The sequence below is a fragment of the Canis lupus genome, chromosome 13, assembly GCF_003254725.2.
Source record: "Canis lupus dingo isolate Sandy chromosome 13, ASM325472v2, whole genome shotgun sequence".
Lineage (NCBI taxonomy): Eukaryota > Metazoa > Chordata > Mammalia > Carnivora > Canidae > Canis > Canis lupus.
Window position 1 is genome coordinate 59,159,650 of NC_064255.1, and position 22,412 is coordinate 59,182,061.

Below are 22,412 nucleotides of genomic sequence, written 5' to 3' on the forward strand. Positions count from 1 at the left end.
TTTCTTAAACTTTAGTGAGGATAACAGTCACATGGGGAGCATCTTTATACTGGCAATTCCCGTTCTTCTTCCCAGTAATTCTGATTCAGTAGTTTTGTGATGAAACACAGAAATCTGAGTTTCATACCAGAAAATGAGATGTGGTATTTCCTCCTTTTGGGGAATACTACTTTAAATCATGTATTGATTCCCTAAATGTAATGATATGTTTACTGACCATTATTTCAGATTTTTTCCTTTACTGAATTCATAGGCATAGCCCCATTTGTATAACACACATGAGTAGCAGGTCTATAAATCTGTCCCCCATTTAAAAATAATGTTATCCTTCTCTAATTTTTCTTTCTGCAAATTTAGGAAGACAATTTGCCCTCTTTTCAACTCTAGCCCATGGCTCTTTAGCTTATTGACTTCTCAATGATCAGGCCCTAACCCTATGCAAACACTAAGCCAACCAACAGATACATAAAACTCTATGCATTTAATGTCCTGATTCAGTAGAGTTCCAAAGACCAAAACTATTTTCTTTGCATATGGCAGAATAGGAATTCTAAATACAAAAATGTAAATGTTAATTTTTCTTTCAGTATTTAAAAGTGTTGATATGCTAGAAATCTATATTCTAGAAGTACTTCTTTCTGACTTTCTCTTCTGGCTGTTTTTGGGGAAAATGGCTCAAATAAGAAAGTGACCATTTATTCTCATTAAATATTAAATACCATCACCACTAATCTCCCTGTTTCAAATAACCTGTTCTCCTCTATCTCACCCTCTTCCTAGAGAAAGTTCTGGCTTTGCATGTTGATACTACTAACAGGGTCAGCTTAATGGATGTGTATCTACATTGGGTCCTGAACTCAGCATGACTTTGCACTTCATTAAATGCGCACTCTTAAAGTTCTTGATATTTTTTATTTCATAACTTGTGCTTTAAAAATAGAATAATAGAATAATGGGGCATGGTGTGAGCAGAAGAGATACACACAATATGTGTCCATGAATTCTTAGCTCTCCATATGCATGTATCATTCATGATACCCTATGAACTCAAGAATCCTGGTGAATCCACAATGTTCAGCAAACTCAAAGTAAGATAAATGTGTGATGTCTACCACTAAAGAACCAGGGAGCACTGTCAGTCCTATTTGAAGCACAACTTGCTTAGAACACAGAAAGAAGGTAAGCATTCTACTAGACACACACCAAGTGAGCCTATTATATCCTTTCTTGCTCCCATTATGTCTTTTTATCAGCCAATAGATTCTGCTGAAAATAACGACATAGAAGGATTTTTTAATTCTTCCTCACTTAAGCTGAAGGTAGATAGTATTGGTAAAATGTGCACATATCAACAGGGGAAACAAGAATTGTCAAGCCAGCTGTGTATACTGTTTCCATTGATCTGTTAGCAACTAAATTCGTGAATGTGTCAGCTATGAAATACAGCTGTATAATTTTCATAATTCTGCATACTTAGATGAAATTACATTCACATATGTAATTGATATTTTACAATATGAAGATGAATAATACAATTCTTGCTAGTAATTTAAAATTTTCATTTTTTCACTTAGAATGGTGTTAATTAGCAAATAAAAACACCATGGCAAGTCAAGAGAGACTGTAGAAAAAAGTCATATTTTAATACTCTTAACAGTATTTTTTTGTTGTTTTTTGAAAAGAGTCCAAAATTTTGTACCAGGCTGCATAAGTTATGTAGTTGGTCCTAATTACTCAAGCCTTCCTTCCTAAGCAAGCAGGATAGGTGATCATCGGGTCAGTTCTCTAGTTAGGTCTAACAGCGTTGATGTTAGCAACTTATGTTCCTACTTTCTACTTATACCATATCCAATACTGTGTCCACTAGCCACATTTGTCTAGTGAGCTCTTGAAGTATAGCTAGTCTAAACTGAATGTGCTATAAATATAAAATATACACTAAATTTGAAAGTCTTAGTACAGAAAAGAAAGAATATGAAATGTCTTAGAAATAATTTTTCTATTGACTACTTGTTGAAATAATACTTTGATATATTGGGTTAAACATCAAATTATTTAACTGAATTTCACATTACTTTCACTTTTTTATTGTGGCTACTAGAAAATGTAATATCATATGTTTGGTCCACATAATATTTCTATTGACTAGCATTGTTGTATAGCACACAACTTGACTCTTAACCAAACTTTACTTCCATTGAGGATCTCCTGTTTCTTATTTTCTAGTAACAAGGACCTATCCCTGCTTATTTTGTTCCCCTACCCTCAACAAAAAACTCAGACTTTTTAAATTAGTTGTAAAATATACCAAAAATAACTGAAAATACATTATAAACTTTTCATTGGTAAATGGTTTAAGGGAAGAAGCTGTAACAAGGTATATCAATGAAACTTGAAGGCAAACATGTGGATGTCATGACCCTTTCCACACATCATACCCTCAGAACATAAAATGGAAGTGACAGGAAGAAGGAGAAGAATATACAAAGCCATTTTCTTCACATAATTGGATGCTATAGCTGAAGTATAAGACCCAATACAGGAAAGAACCCAGGCCCAGAGGTAATGACAGACTTTCATAGGAAGCATAAGTTTAGGGTAGTATTAAAATACTTCATTAGTACCAATTTAAGCCCAAAAGAAATGTTCTGTTGTGGCAAGACTCCATAATTAAAGGACATCCAAAACAATTTTTAAAAATTAGTGCCTAAGGGGCACCTCAGTGGTTTGTCACTTGAGCATCTGACTTGATTTTGGCTCAGGTCATGATCTCAGGTCATGAGATCAAGCTCTACATCAAGCCCTCTCTCCCTTTGTCCCTCCCATCTTCCCCTAAAAAAAAAAAAAAAAAAAAAAAAAATCAGTGCCTAAGACCAAAAGTAACATGGAGCTGTTCTATATGTAAGAGAATTAAACTAAATAAGAGAAATAAACTTACTTTTAATTTCAACTGATTCAGGATCTAATTTAGGGGGTCCTACAGCATCTTGCAGCTTTTCAGGTAGAACATGTTGAATAATTTTATTGATGGCTTCAGGATCCTCAGTAGAGCGAAATCTAAAAATCAGCAGCATATGAGCCAACACTCCATGTTCCTCTTGACTGTGGACCAAAAAGAAAAAAAGAAAAATATGGTTTTAAAAGATATAGTTCATAATTAGATTTATGGTAATATAACAATCTATTTTTTCTTTATCATCCATGTAAAACACATACGCAAAACAAATCCATAATGTAATTGAAAAGATACAATTTATTTTCTTCTATATTCCTATCATTTATCACATATAAAATTTCCAACTCAGCCTCCCTGATAGTAAGCTAGTATGTTTACAGTCTCCCTTAACACCAAAATATCTAGCTATTAATATAAAAAGACACTCTCTTGTCAACCATTCAATACTATCCAATATAACATATGGTCAATATGAAATCAATTCTGGCTTTGGCTTTCAGGCTTAATTCCCAGTGGCTTAAATCCAATGATATCTCCTAAGCAACATCATGCTCTCCTAAACAACTTCTAATCGTAAGGATATTAGGAAGCTTAACCAAATCATCTTGACTTCATGTGATTATAATTTCAAGGTAGAGCATTAATTAGCCTTAGCATTGTTTGAATGAATTACTTGGAATCATCTTTGACCTCTCTTTCTCATTTTCTATTCTAGCCTCTTCACATACAATTAGTTCTCAGAGATATAGTCCTCACCATACAATGTGTTGACTTCTCATTTAACGTAAATTAATATATTATTAGTATTAATATATTATTAATATAAATTAAAACCTTATTTTTAGAGGTCAGCTTTGTTTACCAGTTATAAATTTGTTACCATTTGATGATCCATTCTCTCTGAAACAGTGCTTTCTTCAAATATACCCTTGTGTGTGCAAAGAGATTTATATATGTTTATCATAACCTTGTTTTTAAATATCAGAAAAAAATATGTAACAATCCAAGTGTCCATCAAAAGTCATTGGCTAAATCAACACAATGAATTGTTAAGAATATGTGTTATTTCTGAAAGTGGAATTATTGGAGAGGGAGTTTTGCTTTCTATTTTATTTAATAGCATGTTATTTGAATTTTATATATAAGTTTGTACTGTTTTTGTAATCTGAAAAAAACAAATAGGACTTTTTTTTAAAAAGATTTATTTATTTATGCTGAGTGAAGTAAGTCAGTTGGAGAAGGACAAACATTATATGTTCTCATTCATTTGGGGAATATAAATAATAGTGAAAGGGAATATAAGGGAAGGGAGAAGAAATGTGTGGGAAATATCAGAAAGGGAGACAGAACGTAAAGACTCCTAACTCTGGGAAACGAACTAGGGGTGGTGGAAGGGGAGGAGGGCGGGGGGTGGGAGTGAATGCGTGGCGGGCACGGGGGGTTATTCTGTATGTTAGTAAATTGAACACCAATAAAAAATAAATTAAAAATAAATAAATAAATAAATAAATAAATAAAAGATTTATTTATTTATTTATGATAGACAGAGAGAGAAAGAGAGGCAGAGATACAGGAGGAGGGAGAAGCAGGCTCCATGCTGGGAGCCTGACACGGGACTCGATTCCGGGTCTCCAGGATTGCGCCCTGGGCCAAAGGCAGGCGCCAAACCACTGAGCCACCCAGGCAGGGATCCCCCAAATAGGGCTTTAATGAGATTATTGTTATGTATCTCACCTCCTTTCACTGACTAAGCAACTCTGTACAACAATTCTTTCTTCTTTCTTCTTTCTCTTAAACTATTCCTATACTGACTAATAGAAACAAAAACAAACAAAACCTTCTCTCTACCCCAGCTATTCAATTTATGTCTCATCTTCTTATCACAGCAAACCTTCTTGAAAGGGTAAATTATACTCTGCCTCATATTTAGTTCCTTGCAAACTGCTACCTCCTCTTCCATTCCACTGAGTCTTTTTTCTACACTAAATGGCTTCCTTATTGACATATCCAATGAATTCTTTCCAATCATATTACTTGGTCTCTCAGGAGTATTTTGTCAATGCTGACCATTCCATGCTTGAAGCTTTTTGTCTTTCATGTCAGTGGTACCTTTCTCATGATTTCTCTTTTTCCCTTCTCCTTCCCTATTTCGTAGGCTCCTATTTTTCCCCCAACTCCAGATACCAAATACTTAGGTATTGTTTTCTTCAGATTTTTTTAAGATTTTTTTTTTATTTATTCATGAGAGACAGAGACAGAGAGAGAGGCAGAGACACAGGCAGAGGGAGAAGCAGGCTCCATGCAGGGAGCCCAACATGGGACTGGATTCCGGGTCTCCAGGATCATGCCCTGGGCCGAAGGCAGTGCTAAACCACTGAGCCACCCCGGCTGCCCCTTCAGATTTTCTTCATCATCATTTTTTTCTTTGCATTACCCTTTTTCTGAGAAATTCCATTTACATCCACACTTTTCAGTATTTTGAGTTGATAATGAGCAAAGGCTCATCTTGAACTCAGTTCCTTTTTCCTTCCCTGAGTAAGACCTGTATTTTAGGCTCATGTGTCTCCTACTATCTCAATTCAGCATCTCTAAGATTGATTTCATCTTTCCTACAAACTTGCATTTCTTTCTATTGATTGCAGAAGAAATACTAATGAGTAGAAAGATTACTGGGATGAAAAAGTAAACAAATTGGAAAGTGATTTGGAAGGTAAAACTGGTAGAACTTAGTTATTCATAAAATGTGAGAAGCCCGGGAACATGGAGGAGCATAGGATGATGTCCAAGTTTCCCATTGGTGTTGTTGGGTTTTACCTGAGTTAGAGAACTCTCTGTGGAATCTCCATGTGGAGATGTGCATAGTATATAGTTCTGGAAATCAAAAAAAGCAGTTTAGATGGAAATAGAAATTTGGATTTCAATAACATATGAGGTCACATGGGTGCATGAAGTCTCCTTGAGAGAGTGGAAATTTAAGGATTGGAGAAGTACATACAGATCCAAGAGAGAATAGTATTTCAAATGCCAGAGAATATAGACTTTTCAGAAGACAGTGGTCAAAGTAACACCACAGATGTCAGCTAAGTGATAGATTGAGAAGGAACTCTTGGAGTTTTTGACATTGAAATAATACTGGAAACAGTTCTAATTCTATTTTTGAAAAATACAAATAATTTGTATTAAGACAATATATTAATTAAGACCCTCATATAGTATTTTGCTTAAAATATTATGCTCTGAGCTTCTATTTATTGACGTTGATTATTAGATCTGGAATTTTCTTAGGTAAATATTTGGAGCAGAAAGGGGTAGAAAAGAAAAAATAAAACTGATAAAGAGAACAACCAAGAGTTTAAGACAAATATCATCTACTAAATCATTTTATATAGGGGACAATTGGCTATTAAACTAGGAATACGGTTTAGGTTCCTACTTATGCTAATTAGTTTCCAAAAATACAATTCAATAATATACCTCTGTCTCTGGAAATCCATCACCTTGCAAATGCTTTCTTATGTATTTAGAGAATTAGTAAAGCAAATTATAGCCCATGTCTTAGAACAGTTGTCAAATGAATGTTGGTTTAATTGAATTATATCATATCATTAACATTTCAAATAGTATTTATTACTGACCAAGTTAACAGTTTTATTTTTAACTTATATTCAGAAATTGTAATTTTAGATCTACATACCTGAACTTGATAATGTGAGACTTGACAAATTCTTCCCTCAATGGAGAGTTATGAAATGCATTTTTCACCTGTTCCAAAAATATTCAAAATATGTCAACAAGAATAATTTCCTGCAAGTCATTTTAAGCTCTATGGAAAATTTAAAAATAAAACAAAACAAACAAAAACAAATCAGAAAGCATTAACCAACATTTTACAATGCATTCAACTAGAAAAATCTCGAAGAATCTTTTCTGGTATTCTACTCAGTGATTTCAAATGAATCCTGTCTTAGGAGTTACAGTTTCTGGGAACGATAGTAGTGGGGCCAAGAGTGCTATTTGCTGTGGTACACTCAGAAAGATACTAAAAAGAATAAACACGTTTATTTTAAGAGGAAGTCTATATCTCATGCCCTGAGATACAGACTTACTTCTACTATAGATAAACAAAAGAAATGAAATAATTCTGCCAAGTGATGGTTGGGTCATAGATATGAGTGTGTGACAAGTATCACATGGTTCTTAAAACCAGTGGAAAAGTTGCTGAACATCCTGGCATAACCTGCACCTAATTCAGGACTCAGAATGGTCTTAGAAAGGTCTGTGTGAACTAGGATACTTAGCATAATATGTTCTGTAAGGTTTATTTCATTTTTAAAAAAAAATATTTTATTCATTCATGAGAGACAGAGAGAAAGGCAGAGACACAGGCAGAGGGAGAGGCAGGCTCCATGCAGGGAGTCTGATGCAGGACTCGATCCCTGGACTCTGGAATCACACCTGGAGCCAAAGGCAGATGCTCAAATGCTGAGCCACCCCAGGCATCCCTGTAAGGTTTACTTTAATAAGGCAGAAAAATGTATCTTGTGGAGATAATTCTTACTACTACAATTAAGAATTCTAGCCAACTTAAATTTTTAGTTAAACATGTCAAGTTTACTTGATTTCTTGACTTCCGTGTGTGACTATCGACCAAACACAGTCACAGCAAGCTGGTGATTGACTACAGAAACAATGAGCCTTTTTACTCACATTTTTTGTTGACTCCTCTTTCTTTGTGCCCAAGGGGAGTTACTTCAATTATGGGACAAATCAGCATAGTACAAGTGAGTCCCCTAATGACCACATTCACTTGGATATTTTTATTTGAGGGCTTATATTTAATCAAATAATTTCAAAATTATTGTTAATTTTGAAGAGTGTTAGAGTCCTATTCCTTTATACGTAAATCATTCTGGATGTTATAAAATTTATTTTAGTGAATGGTATAAAAGACAAGGAAAATAGTTGCATCTTTTCTTGACCATATTAGTTCCATTTTCTTTATTTTATATATATAGCTCTAGAAAAGAGTTTATTCAGATATTTCCCTGATTCAGTGCTTATACATACTGAATTTGTATTCAACCAGAATTTGAGCTCCTTCTTATCAAGGTATTGAAATCCTCAGGCTTCTAGTCTATCAAGTAGTTTTTAGGTGGGTAACTTCCATTATTTTCTTACTCAGGATATGGAAAATGGAAGACAATTTTGAAATTAGTTGAATGCCTTAATTTTCACAAACTTTGTGAAAGAATGAAAATCAGTAGTAGATGGCTCCAAAACTAGGTATCCCAACTTCTAGGTTAGGCTGTTTCCCATCACATCATACCACTAATTACCTCACAGACTGTCAGGAAAAGTCCAAGTGATTCTCTAAGTAATCTGATGGTGATTAGAAATTATGACCCAGGCTCTTGTTCTCTTGGCCTATACTGATCATTTTTCTACTTTTTAAAACATTTAATTCATCTCTGAGGATGAATGTTGAAGCCTTAAATATAGAGATGAGTATCCATGTGTCTCCTATAGACTTATGTACCCAAAAGTAATCCAAGGTCAGAAAATTTTGTTGTTGTTTTTTTTAAAGATTTTATTTATTTATTCATGAGAGACAAAGAGAGAGAGAAAGAGAGAGCCAGAGACACAGACAGAGGGAGAAGCAGGCTCCATGCAGGGACCCCAATGTGGGACTCGATCCTGGGACTCCAGGATCATGCCCTGGGCTGAAGGCAGGTGTTAAACCGCTGAGCCACCCAGGGATCCCCAGGTCAGAAAATTTGAATATGAAAATACTAGTCAAGTATGTGTCTGAATAGTTTCAATCTTGTGCTCAAAGGTGTCTTCTCTGAGATACAACAGTCATATTTTGGGTCATCCTCACATTCCCAGAATTTCTGGACTCTGCTGATCAAAATTGTAGCACTAGCTTTGGAAGAGTGAGTGGGAAGGACATGAAGTAAGGGATAAAGTTTACTTGGTTCAACCTTGCAAGGCATACTCTCCCAAGTCATGTATTGTCATTTTTGTTTTATATTTCTCTGGCAGGGCTGCTTCCCATTTTTCAAAGGTATGCAAGATCAGTTGAATGGATGTTTTGAAACCTAGGTACCAAAAAATACCATATAAAGTGAGAGCAAATGCCCTAGAAATGGAGGGAAAATGTGCTTACCATTGATTCAATTTTCTGACTCATTTCTGTGAAATTTTTAGAAGCCTCTTTTCCAAAGTCATCATACAGTTTGTTACTTGTAAATGATAATGTGCCATAGTAATTGTAGGTCTTTCTTTGATCTATGAAGAGAGGGGAGAAAACCATCATACTTTTCACCAGATGTGTGTAAAGCATCATTATTTCTATGTTTGGTGGTTGCTAGAAAGACTGAGACTAGAGAGAATGGCCCTACCCCAAGTCAACATCTCCATCATCTTGCCCTGAGTTCATGGTTATCTAAGAATAAAAGACACCAACATTCATCATCATAAGATTTAGAGTGTAAAAGCCATAAGTTATGCCTGGTGTTCCTGCAGGCTAATTAGTCATGTGTTACCCATTTCTGAATTAGCATGAGAGGCAGCAAGTCATGCCATCTGAGCATACAAACAAGAATGGACTTGGAAGTTTCCCAAGAGTAAAAGCACTTTTATATTGCAAAAGTAGATTTCTCCCAATTCAATAAACCATAAAACCATATCAATTCTGGCCACAAGAACTGTCATATAAGAAAATTTATTTGAGGTAAAGAAGATGAAAACGCTTGGTGTTCAGTTAGAGAGCTAGACCTACCATCTGACATAACCTTAAAGTGACACTTGGTTTTTACCTGGCTATGGTCAGGTATGGTCACTCCATTTATTTTCTCCCAACAGCCACAGGGATTGTCTTGTCTTGCCACTGGCTGCACTTTCTGTACCCATTTTAAGCAGCCCACATTTTTGGCCCACTGAAAATTAATGCATCATTCATCACCCTTCTATACATGAAGCAAGCATGGAACCCTAAGATTCATTCATTCAACAAATATTAATGCTGACTACCTTTTCTATGACTCTGTATTGAGTATTAGAAATATAATGGTGTGGGAAGCCCCGGTGGCCCAGTGGTTTGGTGCCGCCTTCGGCCCGGGGTGTGATCCTGGAGACACGGGATCGAGTCCCGCATTGGGCTCCCTGCATGGAGCCTGATTCTCTCCCTCTCCCTCTGCTTGTGTCTCTGCCCCTCTCTCTCTCTCTCTCTCTCTGCGTCATGAATAAATAAATAAAATCATTTTAAAAAAGATATATAATGGTGATCAAGACAGTTGTGTGTAGTTATTATAGGATAATGGAATGTACTTCACCCATCTTCGATTTCTCTCCTTTTCTCTCTTGCTTCTCATTCTTTCCATCTTCACTTGAACCCAAGAGGAAAAGGAAACTAACATTGGGCACCTGTGTCCCAAGTACATTCACGTATCTCATTTAATTTACCATATCTCATGAGAAGGCAGTATTGTCCACATTTAACAGATAAGGACTACAGTCTCCAAAATGTAAGTAAATTGCCCAGCCGTAACAAGACATAGCCAGAAAAGACAGGACTGGGTTTCAAGTCAAGGTCCAGCTCTCAGAGCACAAATCCTCTTTACGTACCACTTCTTGGGGTGGGAAAAACTACTGGAAATTTTCAAAAGAACTTTCTGGCCATCCAAAGGATTTGGTTCGAGTAGGAAAAGATTTGATAAGGCTGGGAAATGGCCAGTGATGCAAACAGGAGATGGATGGCAGCCTGAAAGGTCAGGGCCTCCTGGGAATTAGCCACCGAAGTGAGAGGCTAAGGAGGTTTTGCCTTTCTCCCTCTTTCCTTACCTTCCTTTCATTAAATGGCCTTCACCTGAATGGCCAGAGAGACCTGAAAGGCAGGCAAGACCCTGGAAATACACATAATCTCGAGTAAGGTTTTTAATTTATGGAAATATTGAACACTGGGTCTAAATTGAGCCTAAGAATCTGCATTGCTAACAAACTCCCACGTGATGCTGCAGGTGGCGGGACCTAATCCCTCACTGAAAAGTTAGTGTCTAGAGAGAAGAACTGACTCTTACATATTGGTCCTGTTCTCTTTTAAATTATTAGATTGATATATTTGAAACTGCCATTTATATAAGCCAAAAATGGTCAAATACCGACAATTTCATATGCTTCAACCAAATGAACAACTTGTCTGTAGTCAATATTTTACTTTGCTCAATAGACTCAAACAGGTCACTAAGTCAAAACATATTCCCAGTTGCCAGAATTATATGGCACGTGTAGTTGTCGGAAAATATTACTGGGAAATATTAACAGAAAAGTAAGAAAAATAAGGATGAATATTAGTTTGCTGATAAGTTTCTAAAAAGTTTGTGAATCTGTAACCTACATGGATGTTGCTCATAATAGAGTCACCTTCTGTCATTTAATTCTCAGAGGGGCAGAAATGCAGCCCCAAAGGCCCCTGAACACCAGCTGCACACACAATTCTATGCTGCCCTGGGCTTTATGCCAAATTGATGGTTTTTTTCAAGATGAGTTACCTCCAACTTAATCTATTTCTGTAACTCTTTAGTTTACTTTGGTTATCTAGCTATGCCAACTCCTAAATGCTTATATGCCATATTCACTCTATTCTTTGTGTCTCCAAACAGAGGGCAGATCACACATGCAAGACAGTAACACGTATCACAACAATCACTGTTTATTCAGGTGTGCTGTGTGGGCAGTGGATGTTGGGTGTTCCATAATACTGCACTGATCATCCAGACAATAGGGCCCAGAAGCAGGTTACTGGAAAAATCTTGCCAGGTTTTCATTGTTATGTGTGTGAGCAAGATGGCTTGGGAAGAGGCAAAGGGAGAAGCAGTAAGAAACATTTTCTCTCACTGAGGTAATGAGACCTCTAGCTTTACTAGGGATCCTTTGTGAAGCCAGACAAACTGAAGTCAGCTCCCATGAAAATATCATAGGTACGATTCACTAATCTTTATCATTCAGTATTCAATACATATTAATTAAGTATTTAATATGTGCCAGGATCCTGCTAATTTCTGGAAATACAGAAATGAACAAAATACAGTGCTGGGCATCTGTGGGGAGGAACAATGATGTCTACAGTATAATGAGATGATATATTCATAACAGAACTGTAGAATTAAAAAGTCATTTTAGCCACTTTTTTTTCTTTTTAATTAAAAACATGCTCCAGAGAAATAACCAAAATGTAGATACTCCAAAGTTTAAAGACTTGTGTGTGGGTAAGTTCTACCAAAAAAAAGTCTTTGCTTTAAATATTTTTTCTTCAAACTACCCCAAAATGATCTACCTTGCTTTAGAAATTGAGATTGGAATTGAGATTGTGTCTGCTAGTGGAAGAAGATAACCAATTTACAGATCATTATGTCTTTTTACAGGAGAGCAACTTGTGCAAATTCCCAATTAAATTAGAATCAAGTAATTAGCTTCTTTGGTTACAGTGTCTTGAACATCAAAGCATTAGGTAGTCACTAAGGGAGATACTAAGCCAATAGGTCGTAGTAGAGTCAACTAATTATAACTTGAGGCAGAGTAAAGGGAAACTTCAGAAGGGTTATTACACCCTGGAAGAACAGTCCTAAAGTACCCTGGGGACCTTTCTAATAACAGAGCACTCATGGTTCATCTAGTTGTGAGATACCTGATTACCACAGAGTTAACCTCTTTATAATTAACCTTCTCAGCATATCCTATCTCCTTTAATCACATGCAGTACAACCCAAGATGAGATTTAAAATAACAGAAATAGGCACTTACTAAACAATATATCATTATGAGCATTTTTCCAGCTTATTAGTACAGAATAGAGCCAACTTTTCTATGATCCTTGATGATGTAATTAACTTGGGGGCTCTCAGGATTTCAAATAGTTGGAATAATTTTAAATCAAGGCGATTGCCCTACATCCTCAAACAACTCAACGCTACCTCTCCTATGGTCTTTTCCTATGCAATATTTGCTTATCGCTTATTAATGAATATAAAATCTAGCATGCTATTCCCAGCAGGAAACATTGCTCCATCAAAGATAGAAGAAAAAAATCCTCTTTGGCTTGTGAGGATTGAGAAAAACAAGACCGTTTGCAAAGGATTCTTTGAACTAGCTATGCAAATGAGTTGCAGTCATGAATGAATAAGCCTGAGACAAATCAAAACAGGAGTGCACATGAAGGAATATTTGGGGGAAGTCACATGATGCTAGGGCAGCTCATACTCACTATATCTCACATAATGAACAGTAAGTCCAATGCACACCGCCAGAACAATCAGGGAGATAAAGGTGATGAGGCCAATAACCCAGGGCTCCAAACAAACTCTCTTCCTCTTCTTCACCACAGCTGGCCTGAGCAAGAAAGCAAATAAATGGGTTATATCACATGGTGCACCCCACCTACCCCTTAGGTAAAGCAGATATGTCCGGGGAATTCAGGACACTCAGGGTAGAGTCCCATTTTGGTTTAGAACACATCCTGGTTTGCAGGGTGCTGAAGCCAGTCCTGGCTCTGGTTACCTGATCTTAGGCAGGTAATTTGACATCCCTGTGCTTATTTCCTCCTCCATAAAGTGAAGATAATAATGGTAGTACCCATCTCATGGGATTGTCATAAGGATTAAATGAATTACTCTGTATAAAGTGTCGACGACAGTGTGTGACACGTAGAAAGTACCGTGTATGTGTTAGCTATGATTTACTGAGCTGGCTGTCCAAAATACTAAGTGTAGCACAGTTGGAGCTATGCCAATGTTTAAAGCCTGTTTTTACCATTCTAAAATCTTTTTTTTAATTATTTATTAATTTATTCATGAAAGAAACACAGAGAGAGGCAGACACACAGGCAGAGGGAGAAGCAGGCTCCCTGCGAGGAGCCCAATACAGGACTCGATCTTGGGACCTCGGGATCACACTCTGAGGCAAAGACAGACGCTCAACCACTGAGCCACCCAGGCATCCCACCACTCTAAAATCTTAAATGGCCTACAAAATACGTTACAGCTTGAGCCATACTGTTCCGGATAGAATTTCTAATTCTACCCTCTATTTGTCTGATTTATTTACAAACAAACTTTGAGGACACACTTAAGAGATAACCAGAGCTCTTTTCTAAAGAACCTGAGTGCTTGCACTCTAAACCTCAGTAACGCTACAGGAAATCCTTTCTGCGTAAGATTCCCTCAACCTCTCCCATTTATTCTGCCTTCAAAAACATGTTACTGAAAACTGTTGGTCAGCTGGGTTTTTGTTTAATTAGTATGATTGCTGTTCCCTTGTGTTATAATAGTTACTAGGCGAACTCAAAAGCTAGAATAAAGAATAAGAAGTCAGAGTTAGCTAAGGAGTTTGAATATGAAGCTGTTATTTTACATTTCTTGAGGTGTTTATCACCCTGGTACAATCCCTGGCATGTACGCTTATCTTCAGAGCACCGTCTGCTACGTGAGGACTGGGAGGAAGTGTAGTACTATCCTGGAGGAGCACAGGACTTCAATCAGAACCAGAAAGATTCTGAATCCAGCTCTTTCCTTAGCATCTGTGCAACTTGGACAAATCATTTAAATGCTGTGCTAAGTTCTTTATATGTTAATAAGGGACAGTATAGCCCTTGTGTCTAAAATACCTGATTGATTGTGGGATCCTCAATGAGATCATGAGTGTGAAACTTCTTGCAAACTGCAAAGCTATTTTTGCAATAAATAATTTTTGCTTACAAGAATCAAGGGGACTCTGTTTTGGGTTATGTAGGACCAACATGTGATATCATTTTGGTCCCTATCACACCGTCATCACACCCTGGCTCTGCCTTGATGTTTTGTTCTATGGGAACATGGTCACAGAAGTCAATATTGTCATTCCTGCTACATGACTCTGCTCCTCCTGAAGGCACTGAGATCTAGGGAAAGGCTCCAGAGACTCTACTTAGGTCTCCTGCCTTGTTCTTGTGATTTTCCAATGGGACTGTAGCCAAGGACATTTCATCTTCTTCTCCTCCATCTCTTCAATCTTCAGTGCTCCCTTGAGTGATATTCCAAACACCTGATCCTAAAATGGCAATTACTGCAAGATGAAAAGATCGCTCCATGAGGAGTTACTAATTTTTTTTGTGCAAATGTGCTTAAGAAACCTAAAAACGATCACTGTTTCTTCTTCTCGGAATGCTTGCCATTCACCTGTTGCAGAGAAAGGAGATGCATATGGCAGATGTAAGCAAAACTTTGGGGGAAATACGGGAAGGGAAGAGCTTTTCAACTGACATCAAAACATGCCAGATAAAGAATATGAATTTGTAATTGTAGCAAATGTGCTACAATTATCAAAAATGTATGATCATTGTGTAGAGTTGTAAAATATGGCAGAAGTTCTAATTGTTCTATAACTTTTAATCAAGACAGAAAGTAAAACGGAGCAGCTGGTAAATTGATGGGATAAATTTAGAAATATTAACATGGAAATAGTCAATGATTTATTAAAGGAAAAAATACTGCAGAAAATATGCATTCTATATTCCAGTTTTTTTTTAAAATAATGAAACTGTGTATGTACATAGCAAAATGTATACAGACACAAAATTACTAAGAGCAAGAACTGTAAGAGCAGAAATAAGAAAGAAACTTTAATTTTATTTACTTTCTGTATGATTGTGGATTCTTTTTTTTTTTTTTTAAACCAGAATCATTACGGCTTTTGAATTAAACAAAAGAGAGATTTTAAAAAGGTAAAAACAATTGAAAAGAAGATTTTACATCTTGTTTCTGGATTTCCCATCACAACTATGTCCAAGGTATTGATGTGTTCTCCTTTCCTGACCCCCACCTTTCACAACTATTTTAGTGATGCTGTCTTTGGTGGCTTTGGAGGAGACAAGATGGGTAGCATGGGATAAGAAAAAAAAAAATCCATCAAAAACACTTTGATAAACAATTAGGAGAGTCTTATTCTAAGTCCTGCCACCAACTTACTTACTGTATAATCTTGTACCACTAGATTCAATTCTCTCTCTTATTTTCTCCATGTCTAAACCAGAGGTGATAATTTCAGACCCCACCTAACATGATTAGCTATGTAGAGATAAAAACGATGAAGTTTTTTTTATTACTTTGAACTCACAAGCAGAAAATCATCAGCAAGGACTATTATTATTATCATCATTATTTTAATTATTAATAATAATGGTAATGACCACATTACTGAGATGCTTGTCCTTTGAAACATTATCCCTTCCCTTTCCAGTCTGTATGGCATTGCTTTTCAAACCAATCACCCTGCTTCTTAATTACTTTTTTTGTTCCTCTCTTAGAAAGAGATTCAATACTCTGGTAATGTGGTAGAAGTGTGCTCAAAAAAATAGGTAAAATGGAGGAGTAAATCCATATTACATATCAATATACCCTCGATTAACCCCTCCTGTATATAAACCCTTGTCTCTCTTGTAGCCTGTTGAAACTTAATCTTTTCAGGTAAAATCACCTTCAGACAGATTGGATAAATTCTTACAGCTTTGATGGTGTCAAATTTCTTTTTTTCTATGATTTTTCCTTTCAATTTGAAGACATATGTGATTAAATGATGAATATAGCAGTGAAAATATGGGTATATTTTTATAAGCCTAAAATTGCCAGAAGACAAGTAACATGCCCAGAGTTGTATTATCATTATCACTTCTTAACGTGTCATTTTGAGAATAGTATGAGGGACAACTGGCTGGCTCAGGGGTGGAATGTCTGCCTTTGGCTCAGGGTGTGATGCCGGGGTCCTGGGATCGAGTCCCACATCGGACTCCCTTTGGGGAACCTGCCTCTCCCTCTGCCTATGTCTCTGCCTCTCTCTGTGGGTCTGTCATGAATAAATAGATAAAATCTTTAAAAATAAAAATAAGAGTACTGAAAAAGAAAAACAGCAACCACAACAAAAAGGCAAGGGCAAAAAAATTTAAAAAAAAAAGATACTAAGGCAAATACACCCCTTGGCAAGCATGGAGAGTAAGTCATGGCTCAGAGTGCTGCAGAGGAAAGTTTATTGGAACAAACCCCCACATAACACCACCATCGTAGACTGATTAACAGTGGGTCTCAAACTCTTTGCTCATCCTCTGTAATGACAAGCAGCACTGATATTCTTAGACTACATGTTTCGTCAACCCAGTCCAGCTAAGATGTTTTTAAATGAACATGTGCATGGTATCTATAAAGCTGGTGGTTCCAAAGCATTATTATCAAGGTCAGCAAACTCTTCTATAAAGTTCCAGATAGTAACTATTTCGGGCTTTCTGGATCACATATTCTCTTTTGCAACGACTCAGCTGTGCCCGTATAGCCACAAAGCAGCCATAGACAATATGCAAACAAATGTGCCCAGCTGTGTTCCAATAAAACTTTATTTCTGTATACTGAAATTTGAATTTCATATAATTTTCTCTTGTCATGAATAGTTTTCTTCTTTTCAGCCATAGAAGTATAAAAATCATTCTTATCTCAAGCACTGTATAAAAACAAGTGGTGGACCATAGTTTACTGATGATTGACTTAAGGAATAGCCTACAAGTCAATGCTAATTGTGTTGGGAAGCCATAATAATCTTTTCACTTTCTAGTCTCATCTGCATGGCAAATTTAATGTAGTCTGTCTCCAATCCCATTGCCACTGATTTTGTTCTGGAATTCTCACTTAAACTTGTCCTATAGCTTAATAACAGGTTTCTCTTCTGTCTTCATAATCTCTAAATCATTCTGCATTCCAGACAGTAAGCTGTCTTTCTAGAAATGATGGAGCCAATGTCTGAGACTACTAGAAACTCAAGTTGGCCTTAGTTGCATTCATCTTTTCCCCATGAGCTTTCAGGCTCTTTGCCTTTGCCTCTGCTTGCCTCCTACATGGAGTAACAGAGTTTATGCTTTGCTTGCATCTTAAAAGCTCATGCGTATTTAAGAGCCAGTTCAAAAAATCCCCTCCACTTCAGTTAGGCTTACCCTGAGCATCACAATAAGGTACATATTTTGGGCTCCTTAAGGACAGGGACTGAGCCTTACTTATCTCTATATTCTCCAATCACATGCTCAAGATATGTTCATAGAAGGAATTGAATTGAAGTTGACTAAACCAGATTAAACTGACTATTTGTCCACACCACAATATGGGTTTTCATATCTCTCAAAGCACTTCTGGTTTGCCTTAACTTGGCATATTATACACAAGGAAAGACAGGTCGGACATTGTGGATTATAGTCACTATTTAAGTAAAACCCAATCTCCAGAAAACATTTTATATAATGTCAAGTTTGTAATTAATATTTCTATATCACCTGTGCTTAAAATACCTGATTTTCCAACTGTTATTTGATCTATCCACTGTAAAGTGTTATCATAGTATAGAAAGTGACAAATGCAAATGAGGGCACATTAATATCAGGAAACACATTATTATTTGAGGTTACTGAATATCTGCATATTATAATATCAAAACAAAAGCATGAAGAAAGATACTACAATGAAGTAACAACCTAGTACCTTATGACATTGTTAATCCCCTAAATCAGTCCTTAGGACTTAAAATGTCAGTTAATAAATATTCAATTTTTGTTACATTTTTGCAACTAGCTTATTTCTTTAGCTTATTGAGTTGTGCCTGCTTTTCCTATCCACACAAATACTTCAGGTGCTTTCTCCTCTGTGAAAGACTCAAACCAGCAGGCATTGGAGAGACCTTTAATCTTTCTTATATTTTGTTGAATGAGACTATAAAAATATACAGGGTGGAACTAAAATTTGTGTATGTGTGAATAGATCATATCTTTTCATTGCTGGGTTATTTTTTTAAAGAAATATAAATTACTTCTCATAAAATTGCAAAGAACATATTTCTGTCCTATTAATTGCTATAGAAACATACCTATAAAGTGTCTAATAACATCAGCCAGGCCCTTGGACTGAACTATGTGTGCATTCTCAAGAATGAAAACTATGAATGGTTCTCCTAGAAAAGTTACAATTACAACAAGGTAGTTGTCTAATTACCAGAAAACCATTTCCATTTTCTCTTTATAGCACTAAGATAAGTGGTAAGAAACCCATTGTTTTTATTATAAATATTTTAATTTATATTCCACCCTGTTCTAGATTAGCTTAAGGTAACTACTTATAAGGAGATACATACATATGAGTAAAGATATGTGTGTGTGTATATATATGTACATATATATATATATACACATATATATGAATGAGCAACACTAAAACCACATTAATTACCACCTAGACATTTCCTTAAATCAAGCCACAAAATTTGTAGCTTTCCAGCAGCCAACTCAAAAACAAAAACAAACAAAGCAAACGAGCAAACCCCGTTCAGGTACATTTTTCATGGCAACCACAGGATAAACAATGAGCAATTATTCAGTAACAATACAATTCTTTTCCTCATAAAAAAAAAATACTATGTAATGTAATGAACTATATTCGCTACAATATTCCTAATATTGAAACAAAAATTAGTTTTATAATACTCTTAGTGTTTCCTTCAATATAGGCAAGTGACATTAATTACTATTTAATAAAAGCAATTTGATAGTGTGGGGGAAGGGGCAACATGAATCATTCATACCAATCTCTATGATAATATTTTTAAATATCTGACAATACTCCTTAATTATTATTAAATGACTCCTTAATGGTATCTTCACATTATAAAGTATTTAAAGATTATTGAAATTGTAGGCACAAAAATAGAGTATTATTTGGTACAGTAGTAAGTTTTTAATGAACATTGTGACAGAAGACCCTACCACTCATTAACTGCTAAGTTAAGCAAAGCCCACAGCTTACCCATTCCTATATTTAATCAACCATAAAACTCAAGTGATAATATCTTTCTTTCCACCTACTTTAAAAGGAAGTTGTGAAGATCATGTATGCAATCATAAGACTTTGTTAAATATATGATTTATATTACTGGCAAGTATCAGTGGCACCTCAACAGTAAGGAATGTCTCTGATCTCCATTGTGTGATCATCAAGGTATTTATTAAGTTCCCAGCCAGATACGGTGTAGCACAGGAATCTACAAACCGAGATTCAGGTTGACACTTTGCCTGACCTCTAGAAATGTACAATCACAGATAGATATGGTACAACAAAGTTTAAAGATATTATTAAGTAATTATGTATGGGTTTATAGACTCATAAATTGAGCTATTTCATCTTTAATTCTACTAATATATTTGCTTTCTTTTCCTCAAACTCTTTCTACTTCAAGATAATAAATTGGCATGATCTCAATAAGGAACTTTAAAAGCGATGGTTTCCCACAGAAATGTTGAGAAGGGATGCCATTGCAGCTAGTCATAGGGAATTGTACACACTTGAAAACATGTAGGAAAAATAAAAATTAACAGAGTATGTAAGTATGTGGTGGCAGGTGTTATCAGAAGAAAAATAGCTGAGAAACCTAAGCTCAGAGACACTTTCGAGGCTGCTAATATAGACTTTCAGAAACTTTTTGTAATGTTAGATGTCTTCCTACCAAATCTTTCTCATGACTTCGTTTAGTTGCCTCCTATTACAATTGGCATTATATAGTAGCAATAGCTCTGAACTGTAAGACCAGTGACCTGCATCTTAGTCCTAAAGATTTTAGCTTAAGGATTAAGTCGTTTCATCAAAGTCTGAAGTTTCTTAGGTGAGAAAACTGAAAGTATATTCAACATCACATAAGTTCCAGCATCCCTTAACCCTCAATTTGTATGATGTTGAAATGTGCTTTCATTTTCTTCATCTGTTAAAAAATGATGAGGACTTTAAATGATCTAGATGCTCTTTAATTTCCACCAAAGTTAGTATTCCATGCCTCACCTAACTTAAAAATGCTTAACAGTTTTATAATTAAAATTCAACATTTACTAAACAATTAGCTTTAACGTAATTTTTCAAATGTGTCATTTTTCCGATTGCCACATGCCAGATGACTGGAACAAAATAAGGAACTGCAATGGATTTTAAATAATACAAGTTTCATATAAGGAAGTCATAAACTTTTTTTTTAAGATTATATTTATTTACTCATGAAAGACAGAGAGAGAGACAGAGACAGAAGCAGGCTCCATGCAGGGAGCCTGACGTGGGACTTGATCCCGGGACTCCAGGATCACACCCCAGGCTACAGGCACCGCTGCGCCACCAGGGCTGCCCCAGAAGTGAGATTTCTTGATCAATAAATTTCCTGCCCCTGTTGCTGGCCTATAATATATGGAAGTGTTGAGTCTTAACTTTTGAATGCGATACCACATTAGAACCATAAAATTATAAAAGAGGTATTATTTTATCCAAAAGAATGAAATAATTTCAGTTACCAATGCTCATGGCCTTAATTCATATCCGCAGCTCAATTTACATGGCAAATCTTCAGACCCATATATCTATCTACTGCCTACTGCTGATCACAATAGGATATACTTCTCATCATTCAAACTTAATATGCCTGTAGATACTTATAGGTGTCTACCCCAAATATTTTTTCTAAATAATACAATGTTTGATTTTTGATTTGATTTGATATTTGATTTGATATTTGATTGAGCACACGACCATCTTGGAAAATAGAATATAGTGTCCCTTGTCCACAGGAGTTACCATGTGAATAATTTCTGACTAATGGAGTCTCTATTCCAGAGGGTAGAATCTTGATGTGCATTTCCTAGCTAGAATGCGTATGTGCTAGTTGGAGCTCAGGCAATCCCGTTGAGCCATGATTTAGAGGACACATACTCATTGCTGATGGGACAGCGCAAAGGTAGAAGCCTAGATTTACTTTGCGAATCTCCCTACAGGCCTGCCTGCCTCCAGACTTGTTTATATTAATTCCATTTCTTATAAACCACTATTACCCTAAATTTCGTGTCCCTCATACATAGCTAAGTCTGATGCTATTGCAATACGCAAAACAGATGAGTTGCAATCAAGGTAAATGCCAGTTTTATGTAATTATCTTTGAAAAAAATTATCTTTGGGAAACTAATTTTTTTATACTTTATATGGGAAAGATGATAAAATATCCTTACTTAATATTCTCTGGCAGCTGAGTTTAAGATACTCTTTTGATTATACTCTATGACTTTTAGCAAATGACTTCCATCTTACTTCTTAGGGGGGATAAAGATCTGTCTGGGCTTTGGCATCAGTTTAGATTCAGTTCTGGCTCTGCCTCTCACCCTCTCACGCACTAGGTGGCTCTGAAATTACTCTCTCTCAGTCTACATTTCCCCATCTACAGATGGGGCTAATGAAAGGCCTAAATATAGGGTTCTTCTGAGGGTTAAATGAAATAACACCCACAGAACAATTGGCATCAGGCCAGGCACACAGTAACTGCTCAACAAATGTTGGCTGTTGTCACTATTTCCTACTTCATGATGAGAAATTAATTTGTT

General features: G+C 36.1%; 1 protein-coding gene across 1 annotated transcript in view; it reads right to left on the minus strand.

Moving 5' to 3' along the window:
• The window catches only part of LOC112652296 (transmembrane protease serine 11E-like), a 42,501-nt gene that overhangs the window by 14,471 nt on the left and 5,618 nt on the right, over positions 1-22,412 (minus strand). The window contains exons 2-5 of the mRNA XM_025435822.3: positions 13,218-13,342; positions 9,123-9,244; positions 6,651-6,718; positions 2,939-3,102 (exon numbers count right to left, since the gene is read on the minus strand). Of these exons, the coding sequence (XP_025291607.1) occupies positions 2,939-3,102; positions 6,651-6,718; positions 9,123-9,244; positions 13,218-13,342 (479 nt within the window). The remainder of the gene's footprint in view (positions 1-2,938; positions 3,103-6,650; positions 6,719-9,122; positions 9,245-13,217; positions 13,343-22,412) is intronic.